General features: G+C 53.5%; 2 protein-coding genes across 7 annotated transcripts in view; both read right to left on the bottom strand.

Annotated features, from left to right (window-relative positions):
* TRAIP (TRAF interacting protein) overlaps positions 1 to 4372 on the bottom strand; it is a 29119-nt gene extending 24747 nt beyond the window's left edge. The window contains exon 1 of the mRNA XM_025376000.1: positions 4167 to 4372. Coding sequence (XP_025231785.1) covers positions 4167 to 4264 — 98 coding nt within the window. The 5' untranslated portion in view covers positions 4265 to 4372. The remainder of the gene's footprint in view (positions 1 to 4166) is intronic.
* A 1412-nt stretch (positions 4373 to 5784) lies between these two features.
* Positions 5785 to 18315, bottom strand: CAMKV (CaM kinase like vesicle associated). 6 transcript variants are annotated; one of them, XM_025377189.1, is made up of 12 exons: positions 17851 to 18315; positions 10099 to 10207; positions 9850 to 9981; positions 9596 to 9670; positions 9244 to 9382; positions 8985 to 9105; positions 8749 to 8824; positions 8522 to 8658; positions 8276 to 8354; positions 7977 to 8064; positions 7576 to 7687; positions 5785 to 7482 (listed from the first exon to the last, which is right to left on the bottom strand). In XM_025377189.1, the coding sequence occupies exons 2-12, from the start codon at positions 10191 to 10193 to the stop codon at positions 7124 to 7126; spliced, it is 1413 nt and encodes a 470-aa protein (XP_025232974.1). In that variant the 5' UTR covers positions 10194 to 10207; positions 17851 to 18315; the 3' UTR covers positions 5785 to 7123. The 6 variants fall into 6 exon arrangements, with proteins under 6 accessions (XP_025232974.1, XP_025232976.1, XP_025232975.1 ...); XM_025377191.1 differs by having other exon boundaries at positions 9244 to 9253; XM_025377190.1 differs by having other exon boundaries at positions 9891 to 9981.

Below are 18315 nucleotides of genomic sequence, written 5' to 3'. Positions count from 1 at the left end.
GTGGAGGTTGCAGTGAGTCAAGATCGCGCCACTGCACTCCAGCGTGGGGGACAGAGTGAGACCCCGTCTCAAAAAAAAAAAAAAAAAGTAGGCAAAATTCATCTATGCTCTCAAAGTCAAGACAGTAGCTATCTTTTTTTTTTTTTTTTTTTCTTGGCCTCCCAAAGTGCTAGGATTACAGGCTTGAGCCACCGCTCCCAGCCAATAGCCTGCGTTTTCCTGTTTTCTTTCTTTTTTTTTTTTTTTCAAGGGAGGCGTCTTTTCAGACAGGGTCTCACTCTGTCACCCACGCTGGAATGCAGTGGAGCAATCACAGCTCACAGCAGCCTCTACCTCCCAGGCTCAGGTGATGATCATCTCAGCATCCCAGGTAGCTGGGACCACAGGCACATGCCACTATGCCCGGCTAATTTTTTCAATTGCTTGAACCCAGGAGGTGGAGGTTGCAATGAGCCAAGATCGAGCCATTGCACTCCAGCCTGGGCGACAGAGTGAGACTCTGCCTCAAAAACAAATAATAATACAGGATACAAAAGTTAATGGAATAGAGGCAATGTATGAAGAGATAATGGCTCATAATTTTCCAGCACCTATTAAAGAAATTGCTTCACACGGCCGGGCGTGGTGGCTCACGCCTGTAATCCCAGCACTTTGGGAGGCCGAGGCGGGCAGATCACGAGGTCAGGAGATAGAGACCATTCTGACTACCACAGTGAAACCCCATCTCTACTAAAAATACAAAAAATTAGCCGGGCATGGTAGTGGGCACCTGTAATCCCAGCTACTCAGGAGGCTGAGGCAAGAGAATGGCATGAACCCGGGAGGCGGAGCTTCCAGTGAGCCAAGATGGCACCACTGCACTCCAGCCTGGGTGACAGAGCAAGACTCCATCTCACAAATAAATAAAATAAAATAAAGTAAAGTAAAGTAAAATAAAATAAAATAAAATAAAATAAGCCAGGTGAAAAAAGATATACCATGCAGTCACCAAATGAGAGCTGAAGTGGCTATACCAATAGCAGATAAAATGGACTTTAAATTAGACAAGATAGGCCGGGCGCAGTGGCTCACACCTGTAATCCCAGCACTTTGGGAGGCCGAGGTGGGTGGATCATGAGGTCAGGAGTTTGAGACCAGTCTGGCCAACATAGTGAAACCCCATCTCTACTAAAAATACAAAAAAAAATTAGCCGGGCCTGGTGGTGTGCGCCTGTAATCCCAGCTACTCAGGAGGCTGAGGCAGAAGAATCATGTGAACCCGGGAGGCGGAGGTTGCAGTGAGCCGAGATTGCGAGATCGCAACACTGCACTGCGGTCTGGGCCACAGAACGAAACATTTTTTTAAAAAAAGAGAGACTTTGAATTAAAGTTACAAGAGACAAAGAAGGCCAAAGAAGAACATTAACAAAAAGTTCAATCCTGCAAGAAAAAACAATTATAAACTCCAGCCTGGGCAACACAGCAGCATCCTGTTTCAAAAAAAAAAAAAATTATTACAAACAAAAACTTTATTTAAAAACATACAATTGGCCAGTCGTGTTGGCTCATGCCTGTAAACCTAAGCACTTTGGCAGGCCAAGGAGGGTGGATCGCTTGAGTACAGGAGTTTCAAACCAGCCTGGGCAGCATGGTAAAATCCTGTCTCTAAAAAACAAAATTAGCTGGGCATGGTGACATGCACCTGTAATCCCAGCTATTTGTGAGGCTGAGGCAGGAGGATCGCTTGAGTCCAGGAGGTTGAGCAGAGATTGCACCACTGCAGACCAGCTTGGGCAAGACAGAAGGACTCTGTCTCAAAAACAACACCAACAAAAAAAATACCACACATACACCAATTAAAACATTCAACAATAATGTAGAAGTGGGAAGAGAGTGTTACTATTCTAAGCTCTTTGAGTTGCCTGGGAAAATGAGAAAGGTGTTGATTAACCTTGAAATTGGTAAGTTAAGGATACATACCTTAATTTCTAGGATAACCACTTATAAATGGAAATGGGGTACATAACGTCCAAACTAACTGAGGGAAAATGGAGAAATACAGAATATTTAACCAATTCCCACCAAGGCAAGAAAGGAGAGAATAAGATATAATAGGCAAGACAAAACAGAATCGACTAAAGACAATAGATTTACTCTTCATTTAATCAGTAATTGCAACAATTTTAAGTAGACTAAATGGTTCAGTTAAATACAAAGATTATCAGACTGGACTTTTGAAAGTCCAACTAGGCCGGGCGCGGTGGCTCACGCCTGTAACCCCAGCACTTTGGGAGGCCGAGATGGGCGGATCATGAGGTCAGGAGATCGAGACCATTCTGACTAACACAGTGAAACCCTGTCTCTACTAAAAATACAAAAATTAGCCGGGTGCGGTGGCGGGCGCCTGTAGTCCCAGCCACACAGGAGGCTGAGGCAGGAGAATGGCGTGAACCCGGGAGGCGAAGCTTGCGGTGAGTGGAGATTGCGCCACTGCACTCCAGCCTGGGAGACAGAGCGAGACTCCTTCTCAAAAGAAAAACATAAAAAATAAATAAAAAAAAAAAAAAAGGGTCCAACTAAAGGCTGTTTCCCCAGGCTGGGCGCAGTGGCTCACGCCTGTAATCCTAGCACTTGGGAGGCCAAGGTGGGTGGATTGCTTGAGTCCAGGGGTTCGGGACCAGCCTGGGCAACATAGCAAGACCCCATCTCTACTAAAAATACAAAAAAAAAAAAAAAAAATTAGTCGAGCATGCTGGCAGGCACCTGTAGTCCCAGCTACTTGGGAGGCTAAGGTGGGAGAATCACCTTAGCCCAGGAGGTCAAGGCTGCAGTGAGCTGAGATGGCACCATTGCACTGCAGCCTGGGTAACAGAGTGAGACCCTGTCTCAAAATAAAATAAAATAAAGATCTTTGGGGTAAGCTAAAGTAATTTTTAATATATAAAAAAAGAAATAAATGCTGTTTTCAAGGGATACATGTAAAACACAAGTACACAGAAAAGTTTAAAATAAAAGGACAGGCCCTAGCACTTTGGGAGGCCAAGGCGAGTGGATCACCTGAGGTCAGGAGTTTGAGACCAGCCTGGCCAACATGGAGAAACCCCCGTCTCTACTAAAAATACAAAAATTAGTTGGGCGTGGTGGCGCACGCCTGTAATGTCAGCTACTCGGGAGGCTGAGGAAGGAGAATCACTTGAACACAGGAGGTGGCGGTTGCAGTGAGCCAAGATCGCACCACTGCACTCCAGCCTGCGTGACAGGAGCGAGATTCCATCTCAAAAATAAACAAATAAATAAAAATAAACAAATAAAGTAAAAGGATAGAAGAAAATAGAGTAGGCAAATAGAAAATAAAGTACAGTACTCTTAGATGCGAGCTTAATTTCTAGTCTAACCAAACAGCAGTGGCTCCCTCAGCATGGGGCTCAGGCTGTCAGCAACACAGGTCTAAACAAAGCTTTGCCAGTAAGCCAGCAGCCATCAGGGTCATGCCTGCCTCTCTGCTTCCTAGGGCCTTTAGCCCCACAAGCCCCCTGTGATTATTATCACCCACCATTCCCAGGGGTAACTCTGCCTTATCTCTTTTGCTAGGAGGTCCAAACCAGCCTGTCCACATCTGCTAGGGGAATCTTTCCCCACTAGCGGTACACTCAACAGAATGGCCCTACACGGTCAGCAGGACCCCTGGATAGGGGGAGCATCTCCTTGCCTTCCCCATGTTAAACGGGTTTGCTGACATGGCGAATACACTGGGGTGTCGGGACAGTGAGATGACTCTGGGTAGAATAATTCCAAACCATCAAGTAAGCCTACCCTCTTGGGTTGCCAGAAACCTACCAGGTTTCTATCTGGAAGAAATAAAAGGACTTGTTGATGTAGTGAAAGCTCACCCTTGCCCAGGCTAACGGTTGTGAAATCACATCTGTTTGTACAGGTGATCAAGGAAGCATCTGTCTTCACTGAGCCATCTCAGTCCCCCTCAGGCTTAGCTCAGCTATCACCTCTGCCAGAAAGCCTGTCCTGACCCACTTCTGCCCAAGTTGGGAAGCTCCCGTGGGGCCTCGTTTAGAAGGAAGGTTCTCATCACTTGTCTGGATTCCGGGGAAGGACCGCCTGGAGGCCCGACACCTCGCGGCCCTGAAGCGGTACCCGGGCAAACATCGGACCCCAACACTGCAGTCACTCACCACTGCAAGTGGAAGGTGTGGCCGCAGTGGATGGCGGCCACGTCGCGGGAGTGATCGAAGAAGTCGGAGCAGATAGTGCACAGAGCACGGATAGGCATGATGGCTGGACTCAAGGGGCCCAGGCAGCCAAAGAAACTGCTACAGGTCCGGCTTCGCAGACGCGCCCCCGCGCCTCCACTGCCTTCAAATTTGGCTCCGCAGCACGACTTCCTGGAGCAGGCCGGAAGTGACAACACAATACTTTGGGCGGAGCGTAAATATTTCGTCTGGATTGGACAAATCCTCGGGTGGGCGGAACTAGGGGGCGGGGCTTAGTGGCCCCTAGGCCGTAGAGAATCCTGGGCGGAACGCGGTCGCTCTCTGGCGTCTTCTGGGAGGACTCGACCTGCCACTTGAGAGCGCAGCGTTATATCAAGGCGGGGAGCAGCGAGGCTGCCAGCTGGACCCTTCTCCAGGGCAAGGCAGCGCATTGTAGTCCCACGCCAGAGCTGGCGCGAGGCAGGCTGGGCCAAGGCAGAGAAAACTGCAGCCGCAAGGGAATAGAACAATGGTCCCGATAGGTCCCTTGGGCTCTGGACAGTGCTGGACCATGCGCTGTGATCTGTATTTCCCATAGACCAAAATACTCTACCCTCTCAGTCATCAGTTCCGGGCGATTCTGGAAAGATTGACACATAGGCCCTAGTCCCTCAGGTCACCCCAGGCCAACCTTGGCTTCATCCAAGTAAGACATGACTATCCTTGAGTTTGGAGACACTAGGGCCAGTACCCTGACTTTAGCTCTTAACTCTCAGGAGGATCGGTTATGCTTGGGACTGTAGTAGGGTTGGAATTTTGGAGGCCCAGATGCTTCAAAGACTAGAGACTAACAAATTCTTTTTATTATTCCCACATCAGAGAAGTTATCTTTGAGGAGGTTATCTTTGAGGTCCTCCCAGAGAGCAGCATCCCTGGTAAGTTCACCCAGGCCCACGTGGGGTGTAGTAAGTAAACTTTTGGGTTTTTAGGTTTAGTATCTGTAGCAATGTTACTCCCTCTACCCAGAAGAAACCTTATGCACAGCCCCATAATATAAAGCTGATCTGCTCCAGCTGAAATAGACCCAGAGTGAGATTTCATTTGGGGCATATGTGGAAAGCACAGGTGTTCACAGGAAGAACGCAGAGCATTATAGAATCTTTGTGCACTGCTCACCCTACACCCTCTCCCCAGCTCAGGGAAGCTATCTTTGGCTAATAGCAGGGTCTGTCCTTGTGGTGGCTGGCCCAGGTAGATTCCAGCTCTATGCCTAAATCAAGAGTGAGGCTCCTCGGTCAACAGGAGTCAAAAACAGCAGCCCTTACTTGAGCTCTCAGCCCAGGGAGTATTCCTCGGTCCAAATGCAGCCCAAGACCCACTACTCACATGGATTTCTAGAGTCCAGAGGACCCCCACCACCACCACCATTGAGGAATACACTGTGGTGAGGATGATCTTCACTCTCAGCCCAAGAAATCCACAGGGCACTGTTCACTACTACTCCCAGCTACTACTTATGAACCTGCTCCCAGCCTCTCCCCTCCCCACTGCCTTCCAGGGGCTCCTCCCCAGTAGGACAGAGGAAGCAAAGGCAAGAGGGTGGCCAGAGGCTTTGCAGGGTGATGTTTATTTGCCAGGTTCAGCAGGCACACAGTTAACCCACCGACCTTCACACACCAGAGCAGACCCACAGGCATGCAGGGAGAAGGGCAGGACCACCAAGGAGTGCCAAGCAAGGGCGAGGACCAATGTGGCTGCCTGTCCAGGCTGTGATAGGGTCTGACAAAGGGCACCTGTCAGGAGCCTCCCTCAGGAAACTGGGGACTTTAACTCTACTTCCTCTTCCCAGCAACAGCAACTCAATGTGGCTCTGAGGCACCTGGGCCTCTGATAGAAGTGAGCTGTAGAAATAGAGGGAGTTCCTCTTCATTTCATTGTTGAACTGAGCAGAAAATCTGCCCCTGTAAAGGGCAAACCCCCAAATCAGATTATGGGGTATTGCCATGCAGCAAGCCCCCTAGGGTGGAGAGGACTTGTGGGTTGAGATTGTAGGGGGTGGGCATCTAAGAAGAGCAAGGAGATATCAGCCCTCCCTGTTTGGCCCAGGGTAAGGACCTAGTTAGGCTGGAACACTGGGTGCTGGGCTTGTACTCTGCCCTACCAGGTCTCATTGCCACATCCTAATTGTTCCTCCTTTCCCTTAGAGGCTCATGAGGTTCAAGGTACAGGGCAGCCCACTGCAGGACTCAGGAGGGCAGGAAATAACACAAATAACAGGGTCTTAGGAGGGACAAATATGGAAGCTTCTGCCTTCATACTCATTCTCTCCACTCCTGAGGACCCCCACAGCTAGAGAGCAGTGTCCCTAGCCATGTGCCCAGTCTGGACTTAAACATACTGCCCTACCTTTCTGCATCCTCTATACCAGCCTGTATCCGCTCCTAGAGCAGCCCACACACCACAGGCACACACCTTCATGTGCAGGAGCCTAAGACCGCTGACAGGGCCTCGCTGGAGGACCAGCTCTCAGGGCAAGGCCGCCCAAGTTTAGGGCCTGGGAGAGTGTGGGACCTGCAGGGCCTGCCTAGGGGAATGGTGAAGCAAGAAGGGAAGGGGAAGGAGAGCAGGAGCCCCCTGAGTATCCCTAGAGCAGCATCCCACAAGGAACAGAAACTGGTGAAGCTAGCAAAAGACAGAAAAGCCACAAGGAATCCATGCAGGGGCTGGGGCTGGCCCTGCCACTGGCCTGCCCACCACTCACACACATACACACAGGAGACGAGACTGCTCTCCCGTGACCCCTAAGTATGCCCCACTGGGATGTGGGGGCATGGGGGAGCGAGGGCATCATGCCAGTGACTCTATGTACAGTGAGAAGCCCCTCATCCACTCTCCCACCCTCCTGCCCATCCCCCGCCCCCCCTCACCAGGCTGCCTACTCAGCTGGCCTCCTCCCTTTGAGACTCCTGGGCATAACCAGCAGCCTCTTCCCCTTTACTAGAGGGTGGAGCCTGGCCTGTGGCGCCCTCTGGGGCTGTGCTGTCCGGCTGGGCCATAGCCGGCTCAGGGGTGGCAGCTGCCTTGGTGGCTAGTGTGGCACTGCTTTGGATGGTGGGCACAGTGCTCTCTTCTGTGGCCGGTGTGGCTCTCCCATCAGTGGCTGGAGTAGCGCTCCTGTCAGTGGCTGGGGTGACACTCCCATCAGTGGCTGGAGTGATGCTTCCATCAGTGGCTGGGGTGACACTGCCATCAGTGGCTGGGGTGGCACTTCCATCTGTGGCTGGGGTGGCACTACGGTCTGCGGGGGCCACATTATCACTCTTTGCAGCATGAGCAGCATCACCCTCAGGGACTGAGGTAGCTCCACTCGCAGCTGCAGCTGTGGCCCCACCTGCAGCCCCGGGGGTGGCAGTGTCTGTGGCTGAGGCCGACTGGGCTGCAGCCGTGCTGGACTGCTCTGGCGCCCGGAGCCGTTTCATGAGGGTGGTCACTCGGACAGCCTTCTGAAAGGAGCACAGTGGAGAAAGGCTAAGGGTGAAGCTTGCTGGATCCATTGCTTGGCAGTGACCAGACCAAACTCCTTCCATAGTACCCCCGGCCACCTCCATCCACCCCAGGGCCAAGTACCCAGCTGCTCAGCACTCCTACTTAAGGTAATCGCAGTGGCTACACCCACACCTGATGGCCTGAGAAAAGCTTGTGTGTGGCTGCAGGGGTGTGATGCAGGCAAGAAACTGAGTGCCAGAAGGAATAGTTGGGATAGAGCCAAGAAGGGAGTTATCCAAGCCTTACCTTCCACTTGGCCCTGGCAAAGTTCTTTTCAATCTGGGCACAGACACCATCCTTGATGTTCTTATCAGAAGCAGCATTGCCAGAAATCCTGGAAAGGGTGCAAGTGTGTCTGGATCTAAGAGAATGAGCCTTTGTGGAGACTCTGCCCAGCCCTTCCATGTGGCATCCAGGGGCTACCACGCAGAGCCTCTGGGCTGGCCTGAGCTCTAGGTGCCTGCACCCCTTCTAGGCCTCAAAGATGTGGCTGCTAGGTGTGAGGGGGATCCTGGCCTCTCCCCCCTCCCCTGGACCCTGCTTACCACTCATGGGAGATGGCCTCTTCTGCAGTGATCCGCTGGTCTTGCTCCACCTCCATCAGCCTTGCGACCAGGTCTTTGGCTGTGGACAAAACCAAGGAGGGGCTAGGCATGGGCACCCCATCTCAATGTCTAGAGGTGATGAATGGGCTGGGGGACAGAAGCAGAATACCACAGAGAAAGCTGAGAGCAGGACCCCCTCCCCCACTCCCTTGCATTCTACCAAGTACTGGGCAGGCACCTCCTCACCTGCCTGCGAAATATCATCCCAATATGGAGAGTCAAACTCATAGTCACCAGCCAGGATCTTGCGGAAGAGATTCTTATCATGGTTCTCATAATCATCTTCTTCCACCTCCTCATAGAAAGGTGGGTTGCCTGAAAGCCTGCATGGGGGAAGGGTCACACAGAAAGGCCACAGACACATGCCCCCACCCCATCTGACTGCAAGCCTGCTTGTCCGTCTGTCCACTCACAGGATGTACATGATGACTCCAATGGCCCAGCAGTCCACAGGGCGTCCATATCGCTGCCGGCCTACCACCTCTGGGGCTACAAACACAGCACCCATCTGCTGGTCAGTATCAGGCCTAGCCAGGTCCAGTACCATCCACACCAGCTTCCTGAGATGAGTACATTTTCCCCCTGCCCAGAGAAGCTCCCTGAAGGCTGCCCCCCATTCTCCCCCTGCCCTGCCCCACCCCCTGCTTGCCCAGATACTCGGGGGTCCCACAGGGCTCCTTGATGAGGCCATTTTCTAGCTTAGCCAGATGGAAGTCACTGATGACAATCTTAGAGTTCTTCAGCCGGTTGTAGTAAACCAGGTTTTCCAGCTGTGATGTGAGAATAGCATGTGGGTGAGCAGAAGACACCATGAAGACCTCGGAGGCTAGACCAAGGCCCCGAGGTTCTGCCCACCCCAGCACCAGCCCAGTTGCCAAATGACCCTTTGACTCTGGCTCTGACCTCACCTTGAGATTCCTGTGCACGATCTTGAGTGAGTGCAAATAGGCCACAGCCTCCAGGACCTGCCGTACCACGTTGCTTGTGTCTCGCTCCGAGTAGTAGCCCTGGTCCAGGATCCAGTCAAACACCTCCCTCCCCGTGGCCCTGAGGGACACCAGCCCCTGAGCCTGGTGTGGGCAGAATCGGGGGTAGGGCAGGAGCACTTGGGTGAGCTGCCTGCACCAGGCAGCTGGCTGAGCAAGGCACAGGGACCTGGGACGCCAAGGGTCCAGAAAGGGGGTTTCCTTAGCTGCAGAGGGTGGGAGAGGTGAAAGCCCTGGGCGCTGGGGAATCTTGGGACCCCAGACCCACACTCACAGCTCCAGGAAGATAAAGTACTCCTTGCGGGTCACAAACACATCCACCAGTTGTAGGATGTTGGGATGCTTCACCCTGGCGACAGGGAGGGGAGCCAGTAGTTAAGGCTGGATGAACCCCTGGGAGAGGCTGTGGTCGCCACAGTGGCCACAGCAGACTAATTGGCCAGAGGCTGGGACTGCCTGAGGCCACTTGCCCTCTAAGCCCTTCCCTGCTGCCTCCCACGCTGCCCCAATCCCAGGCCTCAAACTCACATCTTGAGGATGCCTATCTCGTTCTTGGCAGCTTTCCGCACCTTGCGGCCATCCCGCTTCTGGAACTTCTTGCAGGTGTGCAGCTTGCCTGTTGTCTTGTCCTTGGCCCGGAAGATTTCACAGAACTCCTCACTGCAGCCGACAGGCACCCACTCAGGCCTGGTCTTAGTGTCAGCTGCACTCCACTCCCACTTCCCTAGCCCTTGCCCACCAGCCCACCCAGCCCTGCCTGACAGGCCCGGCACTCACGTCTTGATGACCTGTCCCAAATCATATCTGTCAGTCACCTCCGATGGCTGGTTATAGTTCTTCTTGTCGCCCAGAGTCACACACCCAAACGGCATTGCCGGGCTCTAACCTGCAGGCACGATGGGGTCTGGCTTAGCTGTACTACTCTCCACTTCTCCACAACATAGGTGCTGCTTTTGGGAGACCCCAATCTGGCTCAGGCCAAGCTAGGGGCAGAGACCATACCAGGAGGGGCTAGAGGATAGGCAGGCTCAGATCCTACCCCTGCTTTTCTGGCTAGACATCCAGCTACTCAGCTTGGCTGCCTGAACTACAACAGCCTACATAAGAAAAATGTATTAAACTGATATATAAGGGAATAGTTTTGTATTCTATACACTAAAAAAAAAAAGGCTTATCAAACAGTTTATTTAAATTTCAGCTATTTTACAGATGAAGGGGGCTATAACCACCCACCCACCTGCTAATCATCTCTGAAGGTCTAGAGCTAACAAGTGTTAGTGGATATATGAAGAACGTCAGCACTGCTAGGAGAAGGCAACCTCCCCTTTGTAAAGCCGTTTGGTAAAACCACTAAAATCAAACAAACATACCCTATGAACCAGTAATTGCACTCCTAAATACGTGCCTACAGAAGTGCACATATTCGTGCATCAGGACAGTCATACAATGCTCAGAGTGGCCATATACATAATCGCCAAATATTGAAAACAGACCAAATACCACCACCAACAGGATGTATTGTGGTAGAGTCACACAATGGAATATTATACAGCAATGGAAACAAAGGACTACAGCTATACCCAACCACCTGGTGACTCTTACACAGCGTTAAATGCAAAAAGACACAAAAGAATACATATAGTATGAATCTATCAATAGAGAGTTCCAACAGGCAGAACAAACCCGTACTGGGGATACAAACACAGCAGTAGAGCTATAAAGAAAAGCTAGGAAATAAACAGAGTCAGATAATGGTCCCTTCTAAGAGAAAAGGAGGGGTTATGATTGAATCAGGACACATGGGAGGATTCTGGAAAACCTATTTCTTTTCTTTTCTTTTCTTTCTTGCTTTCTTTTTTTAGAGACAGGTCTCACTATGTTGCCCAGGCTGGAGTGCAGTGGCTATTCATGGGCGCAAGCCCACTACTTATCAGCACAGGAGTTTTGACCTGCTTCGTTTCTGATCTTGGTTGCTTCACCCCTCCTTTAGGCAACCTGATGGTCTCCGGCTCCCAGGAAGTCACCATACTAATGCCAAACATAGTGCAGACACCCAACTGACATAGCATACTACAGCCCAGAGCTCCTGAACTCAAATGATCCTCCCACTGCAGCTGGGATTACCGGCACCAGCACCACACCCGGCTGTTCTGTCACCCAGGCTGGAATGCAGTGGCACGATCACAGCTTACTGCAGCCTCAACCTCCTGGGCTCAAGCAATCCTCCCACCTCAGCCTCCTGAGTAGCTAGGACCGGACCCCAGGTGCGCACTACCATAACTGGCTAATTTTTAAAATTTTTTTGTAGAGACAGGATTTCATTATGTTGCCCAGGCTGTTCTCAAACTCCTGGGCTCAAGCAATCCTCCCGCCTCAGCTTCCCAAAGTGCTGGGATTACAGGTGTGAGCCACCACACCTGGCTTGGGTAAATTTTTTAAAGTTTACATACTGATATACACTCACAAACTCTTTTCTGGAAGAATGCTGAAGGAAATAAGAGTTCTCTCCTGGGCAAAGAATTGGATGTCAAAAGGGCAGACATATCTTCTGTTTATTAATTTTCTGTGTGAATTTTTACTATTTTACTGTAATGACTTTGATGAATTTAGTAAATACTGCACTCAGGCATAGTGCTTGGGTGATTCCTCAGAGGGATAATCTGGGTGGAGAGGCAAGGTAAAGCTTTGGAGGCAGCATTAGGACTTAGAAGGGAAGGATTTGCCAGGAGGTATGTAGGTATACTGGTCAGGAAGAGCAAAACAAGCCTGCTCCTGGTCCCAGCTTTCAGCTCTGCATATGCATTCACGCCCACTGGGGCCCCTCAGGGGACCTTGGCTGTCATGTCCAGGTGCGAGGCCCCCAAACAGAACAGATACAGCTGGCTCAGTGAGCTCTAGGCACTCTTTCCACCTGGGGCACGGTGTCCCACAGGTCTGCAATCCTGCCAATTACAGCCCAATCCTCATCTGTGGTGGTGGGTGGGCTGACTCCAGTGTCTAAAGGAAAAGGCACTCATAGACCATGCTCAAAGGTGGGGGTGGGGGGTTAGTGACTAGACCTTCACAGATCTGACGCCAGGGTGTGCCTCCATAATGCCTGGTCAGTGTGACACGGACTACAGCAAGCTCTGCACTGAGGCTGCACTGAAATTGCTCTGCCTCTGCTGACTATGCATGTTTTCCCTCCATGCCAATTAGCACTTGCTATGTGCAGGGCCTGAGCTAGGGCCTGGGGGTGCCTAGATGTTCCCCGACCTGAAGGCACTCACAGCCTCAAGGTAGTGGAGAAGGGAGGAGGCAGCTTGGCAAGATGAACTCTGCCAGGCAAAGTCAAAGACCAGGACCCAAACAAAGCCCCATGGCCAACCCTGGCTGCTACTTGCTTCCTCCCAGGCAGAAGCCAGCCACTGGGCTGTGATTCTCAGGAGTCACAGCCCTGGAAATTCTCCCTCAGATTTGCCTTCAGCATTAGGGAACAAACTCTGTAATTCCTTAATCTGGGTTTCTTGGGCTCAGGGAATACAAATGCTTTTTTTTTTTTTTTTTTTTTTTTTGCGACAGTGGCCCAGGCTGGAGTGCAGTGGCGCGATCTCAGCTCACTGCAAGCTCCGCCTCCTGGGTTCAAGCCATTCTCCTGCCTCAGCCTCCCAAGTAGCTGGGACTACAGGCGCCTGCCACCACGCCCAGCTAAATTTTTTTGTATTTTTAGTAGAGACGGGGTTTCACCATGTTAGCCAGGATGGTCTTGATCTCCTGACCTCGTGATCCACCCGCTTCAGCCTCCCAAAGTGCTGGGCCTACAGGCGTGAGCCACCGTGCCAGGCCACAAATGCATTTCATCAGCGTCATTCCAGACAGGGTTTAAGCCATCTTGTGAGGCACAGCAGAGGCAAAGGAGAGGCTTTGAAGATCGTCACTGACTTCATGTCTGCCACCATGGCCACAACCCTGCATCTCCTCCACTGGGGAGAAGCATGTGGCCAGAATCTCATCCTCACAGCTGAGAGCAGAGGCATAGCCAGTTACCATTGCCGGCCACACATTTTCACACAACATCTGCGGGAGGGGGCCTGCAACAGTCCTCTCAGTCTAAGGGCCATGTACTGGGCAGGAGGGTGGTACCTTAGACTGCAGTCTCCCAAGAGGGCTGGGAGGGACCTGTGCCCCAGCTCTGTTGCTTTGCTTACACCATTCCCTCTGGCAAGAGTGCCCTTCCCCCAAAAGCCTCCCGTCAGATTCCTATTTGTCACGGCAGAGTTATTTATAACATTAAAAAAAATTCAGCAACTACCTAAATGTCCAACAACAGGTGACTCGCCAGCTCAACTGTGTCCACTCAATGGTAGGAAGTGTGGGCACTGGCAAGAGCTCTGCCCACCTTGGCTTTCCTGTGGAGCAGCTGCCACATGAGCAAGGTGCTGAGAGCAGAACTGAATCTCTTCTTTCATTGTGATTGCTGACATTGTAAGGTAGTTTGTGCAACACATTGTCCAAAACAATCCTGATGCTCCAAGGCCAGACTCAAATGGTCCTTTTCTGAGATACCTTCCACAACCTCCATGCCCCACCCCCCACCCCACTCCAACAGCTCCCGGCTCTACCAGTGTGGCGTGGGCGGGAGGTTTTGTGCATGCCTGTCCCTGATCCTGGCCCCAGCTTTCAGCTCTGCATATGCACTCATGCCCACTGGGGCCCAGGGCTGGTCATGGGGGTCTATCTCTACCACAGAAAGCTGGGCCTCCACCCCATAATGTCAGCCTGGAGCCATGTCCTGCAGCCTCAAGGCTGAGATGGGAACAGATCTGTCTCCCCTGCCCCCTACTATGGCTGCCCAAATTTCAGCCAGTCACTCCTCCTCCTCCTCCTCACCAGTCTAACTATACTGGCTTGGGGCCCTGGACTTGGCCCCAGGGCAAGGAGAGAAAGAGGGGCCTGGCTTTCAATTAGCACCCTGGTTCCCTCTGCCCACCCCCACTCCACCATCTGCTATCCACTGTTGCTCCCTGGGAGGCTTCCGGTGTGTGCACCAAGCCCTGGGCACCTGCTTGCAACAAAGGAGAACTGGGAGGAACAGTCAAGGGACAGCTCTCAGAAAGGGAGGAGGCCAGGTGGAAGGGGTGTGCATTTCTCACCCCCATGGCCCAGACCCAACACCCAACAATGGAGAGCTCTCCTCTCAGCAACACAGGACCTGAGCTTTTCCTCAGGTACACTTAGGCCATGGAAGGGCACGGGAACCCCACAACAGTCATTTCCCTAGAGACATGGCTCCCTCCACTCTCTGCAGAGGAACTGAACAGTATGCACTGCGGGCTGCCCAAAGGGAGCTTGTGGGGAGTGCAAGCCCTGGTGCTGCCACTGCCCTCCAGCTGGCTCTCAGGGAGCCTGACAGCCAAGCACTCCCCAGTTACAGCCTGCTCCCAGGGCCCGACCACTGGGCTCAGGGAATTGAGCCTCCAGCAATCCTGAGGGGTCCTCTGTTGCTGCCCTGGTGACAAATGGTCCCCCAAGGACTCTACTGCATCTTTAGGTAAGTCTGACCCAGGGAAAGCCCAAACAAAACAAAGGCCAAGAGGTCCAGAGGCCCCACATTGGGGTCCTGTCCCCTCCTCCACTGAGATCATCCTGGTTCAGGCCCTACCTGTCATAGACATAAACAGACTTTCCTGCTACCTTGGTCCCCTGCCATGTGGGACTCCAGAGTTTGCAGTAAATCTAGGGAGGCCAGGAGAGGCCCAAGAGGCCTCCAGCTGCCTCCCAACAACTGTAAGCAGCACCTCCCAATTTAGTGGTAGCTGTGAACACCAGCCTGCAGGCACCCCCTACTCTCTGCTGCTCTACTCTCTCAAGGACTGGGGCTGGATTTCCTACTGCAGTGAACATGCTGAAGCCCAAGCCCTGCCTAACTCACAGCTGAGGTGTCACCCACAGGAACAGGGGAGCTAAAGACCTCACTCAAGGTCTATTAGGAACAAGGGCCAAGCTTCTAGACCACCATCCAATTGCTTCAGGGGACTGGTCAAGGGGCTGCCCTGACTGAGCCTCAGGCTCCAGCTAAATCATGGTAGAAGTTCCTACAGCTGAATTTTGCCCATCTAATGAAGGAGTATTGTGGGGAGGTCTCTCCAATCTTGGGGGTGGGCATGCAGTCCAGTGCTACGTCCTGAAAGTTTGGCTCTCAACATGCAGGCAGAGGCAAAGGTCAGCTGTCTCCTCCCAAGCACTTGGGGTCCAAATCTCTGAACCCCTGAAGGAGAATCCACTGGAGGCTCTGCTTCCCTGTGGGTGGAGGAGGGGAAATGCAGAGGAAGGCACTAGAGTAAAGGGTTGCTATGGTGATGGAAGTTTTAAAACAAGGGGAGGGGGAGGGGAGATGTGTTGGTTAGGTCCCTTCTTCAAGAATTCCCTGAGACTTTAGCCTGGCTCCTTCTTCAAGGTTCTGTGACCCAGGTCCCCATCAATAAAGAGGAGGTGGGGAGATTGAGAGAATTTAGAAAAAAGAGAATGGGGCAGAGACACAGACAAAGACAGAACCTGTGATGGAAGAGGAGCAAGGAGATGACAAAGTAAAAGGGACACAGGCACAAAGGGCAGGAAAGGGGAGGTGGACGGGAGTTCTGAAGGGGACGGATGGGTGCCCAGCAGAGCCCTAAGGCCTCCATGGCTATGTGCTCTAAATCCCTGGGCCAGGAGCTATCCATGGTACCTGGACCTTCCAGCTTGCACCCTCCTGTATCCCCCAAACATACACTGAACTTGGCATAGGAGGCACAGCCAAAAGGAGGCCAGCTCCTTGGAGCATCTTGGTGGGGAAGAGGCCAGCTGCTACAGCCCCCCAGTCAGGACAGTTCCCAGCCCATCTCTCTGCCATCACGGCAGCTTAGGTAAAGCAGGTCCAACATGTTGAAGGCAGACGCATAGGGGGATGGAAATGAGGCTCGGATGCCTAGTTGCTTCCCTTTATAGTCCCTCTTCTCAGTTGGCCCAGCTGTACCTAGACCCTCCCAGCCAACCCCTCCCCCATCTGCTATCCTCTCCAGGCTTTGGGTCCCCAGAGCCCCTCTTACAGCTCTGCTTAATCCCCTCTCACCACCCCCAACAGCAGATCCTGCCATGAATGCCAGAAACGGCATCACAAGCAACCCAGAAACAGAATAACTGCACAGCCCTTCCCCTCCCCATGCCTCAGTTTCCCCAAATAGAAACCATGGAATCTGGCCTTCTCCCAGGGCAGAGGACTGCTTGCTTGCCACTGCTTGCTTGCTTGCCTGTGAATGGTGGCCAGGGCATGGGGCTGGAGAGTAAGGCCATCAGAGATATGTGAACAGCCAGCCTAGGAGGGACACCTGAAGGGTCCGCACCAAATACTGTATTAGAAAAGGGAGACCCTTGCCCCACCCTGGAAACCAACCTGACCTTGAGGGGAGTGGAGACACCAATTTCCCAGTTGAGGAAACTGAGGCTCAGAAGTCGCTGGAGCTGCCAGGAATCAACTCTGAGGGTGGGGGAGGGCACCAGGTCTCTGAAGGTAGTCCTGGGGGCTCAAAGCCTGGACTTGGGGGTAAGGGGAGCACAGCACAGGGACTGGACTACTGCAGACTCTGAGCTTTTAGTGTGGGACAGAGGGCCCTGATCCTTAGGAAGGAACCTGGTGGAGCAGGCTCTGCCTGGGAGGTGCGGACAAAAGCAATTTGGCAGAGCTACGCGGGGAGGGGGCTGGGGCTCAAGAGCCCAGGGTCTCTGCCAGACAGTACAAGCTGGGGAAGGCAGAAGCTCACGCTGTCACTATCCCAGCCACCTCCTGCCAGGGGCCCTGCTCCCCACCGTGGTGCCACCCTGACCCCCTTCCCAAGTGCTGCTGGCTCGCCCCCGCTGGCACAGCAACACACATGCGGAAAGCACACGTGTGAGCACCAAGCCCCGCACCTCCCAGCAGGAACATGTGCGCCCCCACCCCCACCGTGCACGTGGGTCCATGCACTGGACCCCCGGCTAGCCCCCAAGTGAAGGCTTAGAAGCTGAATTTTGGCTGGGGGGCTGCTGGTCCCCAGGGGCTTGGAGCTTCCTCCCCCACTCCGCGGCAGCCCCGCCCAGCCCCCTCCGGGTTGTCGCCCATAAAGAACTCTCCGTTGTCATGGAAATTAGTGACTGCTAAGCGGGAGGGAAGGGGCCCGGGGACAGTTGGGAGGGGCTGGAGGCGGCTCTGGGAACGGGGAGGGACGGCTCAGCTCTCGGCCCCTATCCTCACGGGGGACCACGAATCTTCGAGGGTTAATCTTTTCATAATTCCGAGCCGCAGAGGCTTCCCTCCAGGACCCCCAAGCCGTCCGAGGTAATGGGGAACTTTAGCCCGACCCCGCACTCCGTCCCCCAAATCTGCAAAGCCCGCGCGCTCTGACCCCGCCAGGACCTCGAGCCCTCGCTGCGCCCCCGCGCACTCTGCATCCAGAACCTCGAGCCAGGGAACCAATCCCCCAAGGCCCCACAACGTGAGTTCGGGAAGCGCCCCCAGCCCGGCCCGCCCCGCACCTGCAGCGCCGGTTGGTCACACGGAGGAAGTGATCGCGGGCTCAGCGGGGCGCCGAGGGCTCCGGGGACGGCGGGTAGAATCCGCTCCGAGCACGCGGGGCAGACGCGGCGCCAGATGCAGCCGCTTCGGCTAGCGAACCTCCAGCATCGCCAGCCGCTTGCCGGCACCGGATTCGCACCCCGGGCCGGGGGCGGGCTGGGGGCGGGGCCTCCCAACCGGCCCCGCCCCGACCCTGGCGGAGCCTTAAGGGCAGAATCCCACTGGAGAGCAGGCTCGCGCGGGATGGCAGCGGTGCTGGTGAGCACTGGCCTGCTTAGCCCTGGCTAAGGTTCTCAACGGCTTCCTTAGGCCCTCAGCCTGGGGTCGGAGGGGGCCTCCTATGCCCAATGTAAGGGGTGGGGAGTGGAGAGTTGGGGGAAAGCCTGAGTCCTTGAGCTGCATAGGATCGCTTGCCAGCCATTAGT

The sequence above is a fragment of the Theropithecus gelada genome, chromosome 2, assembly GCF_003255815.1.
Source record: "Theropithecus gelada isolate Dixy chromosome 2, Tgel_1.0, whole genome shotgun sequence".
NCBI classification, from domain to species: domain Eukaryota; kingdom Metazoa; phylum Chordata; class Mammalia; order Primates; family Cercopithecidae; genus Theropithecus; species Theropithecus gelada.
Note: the sequence above shows the minus strand (reverse complement) of the source record. Positions and strands in the feature narration are given on the sequence as shown.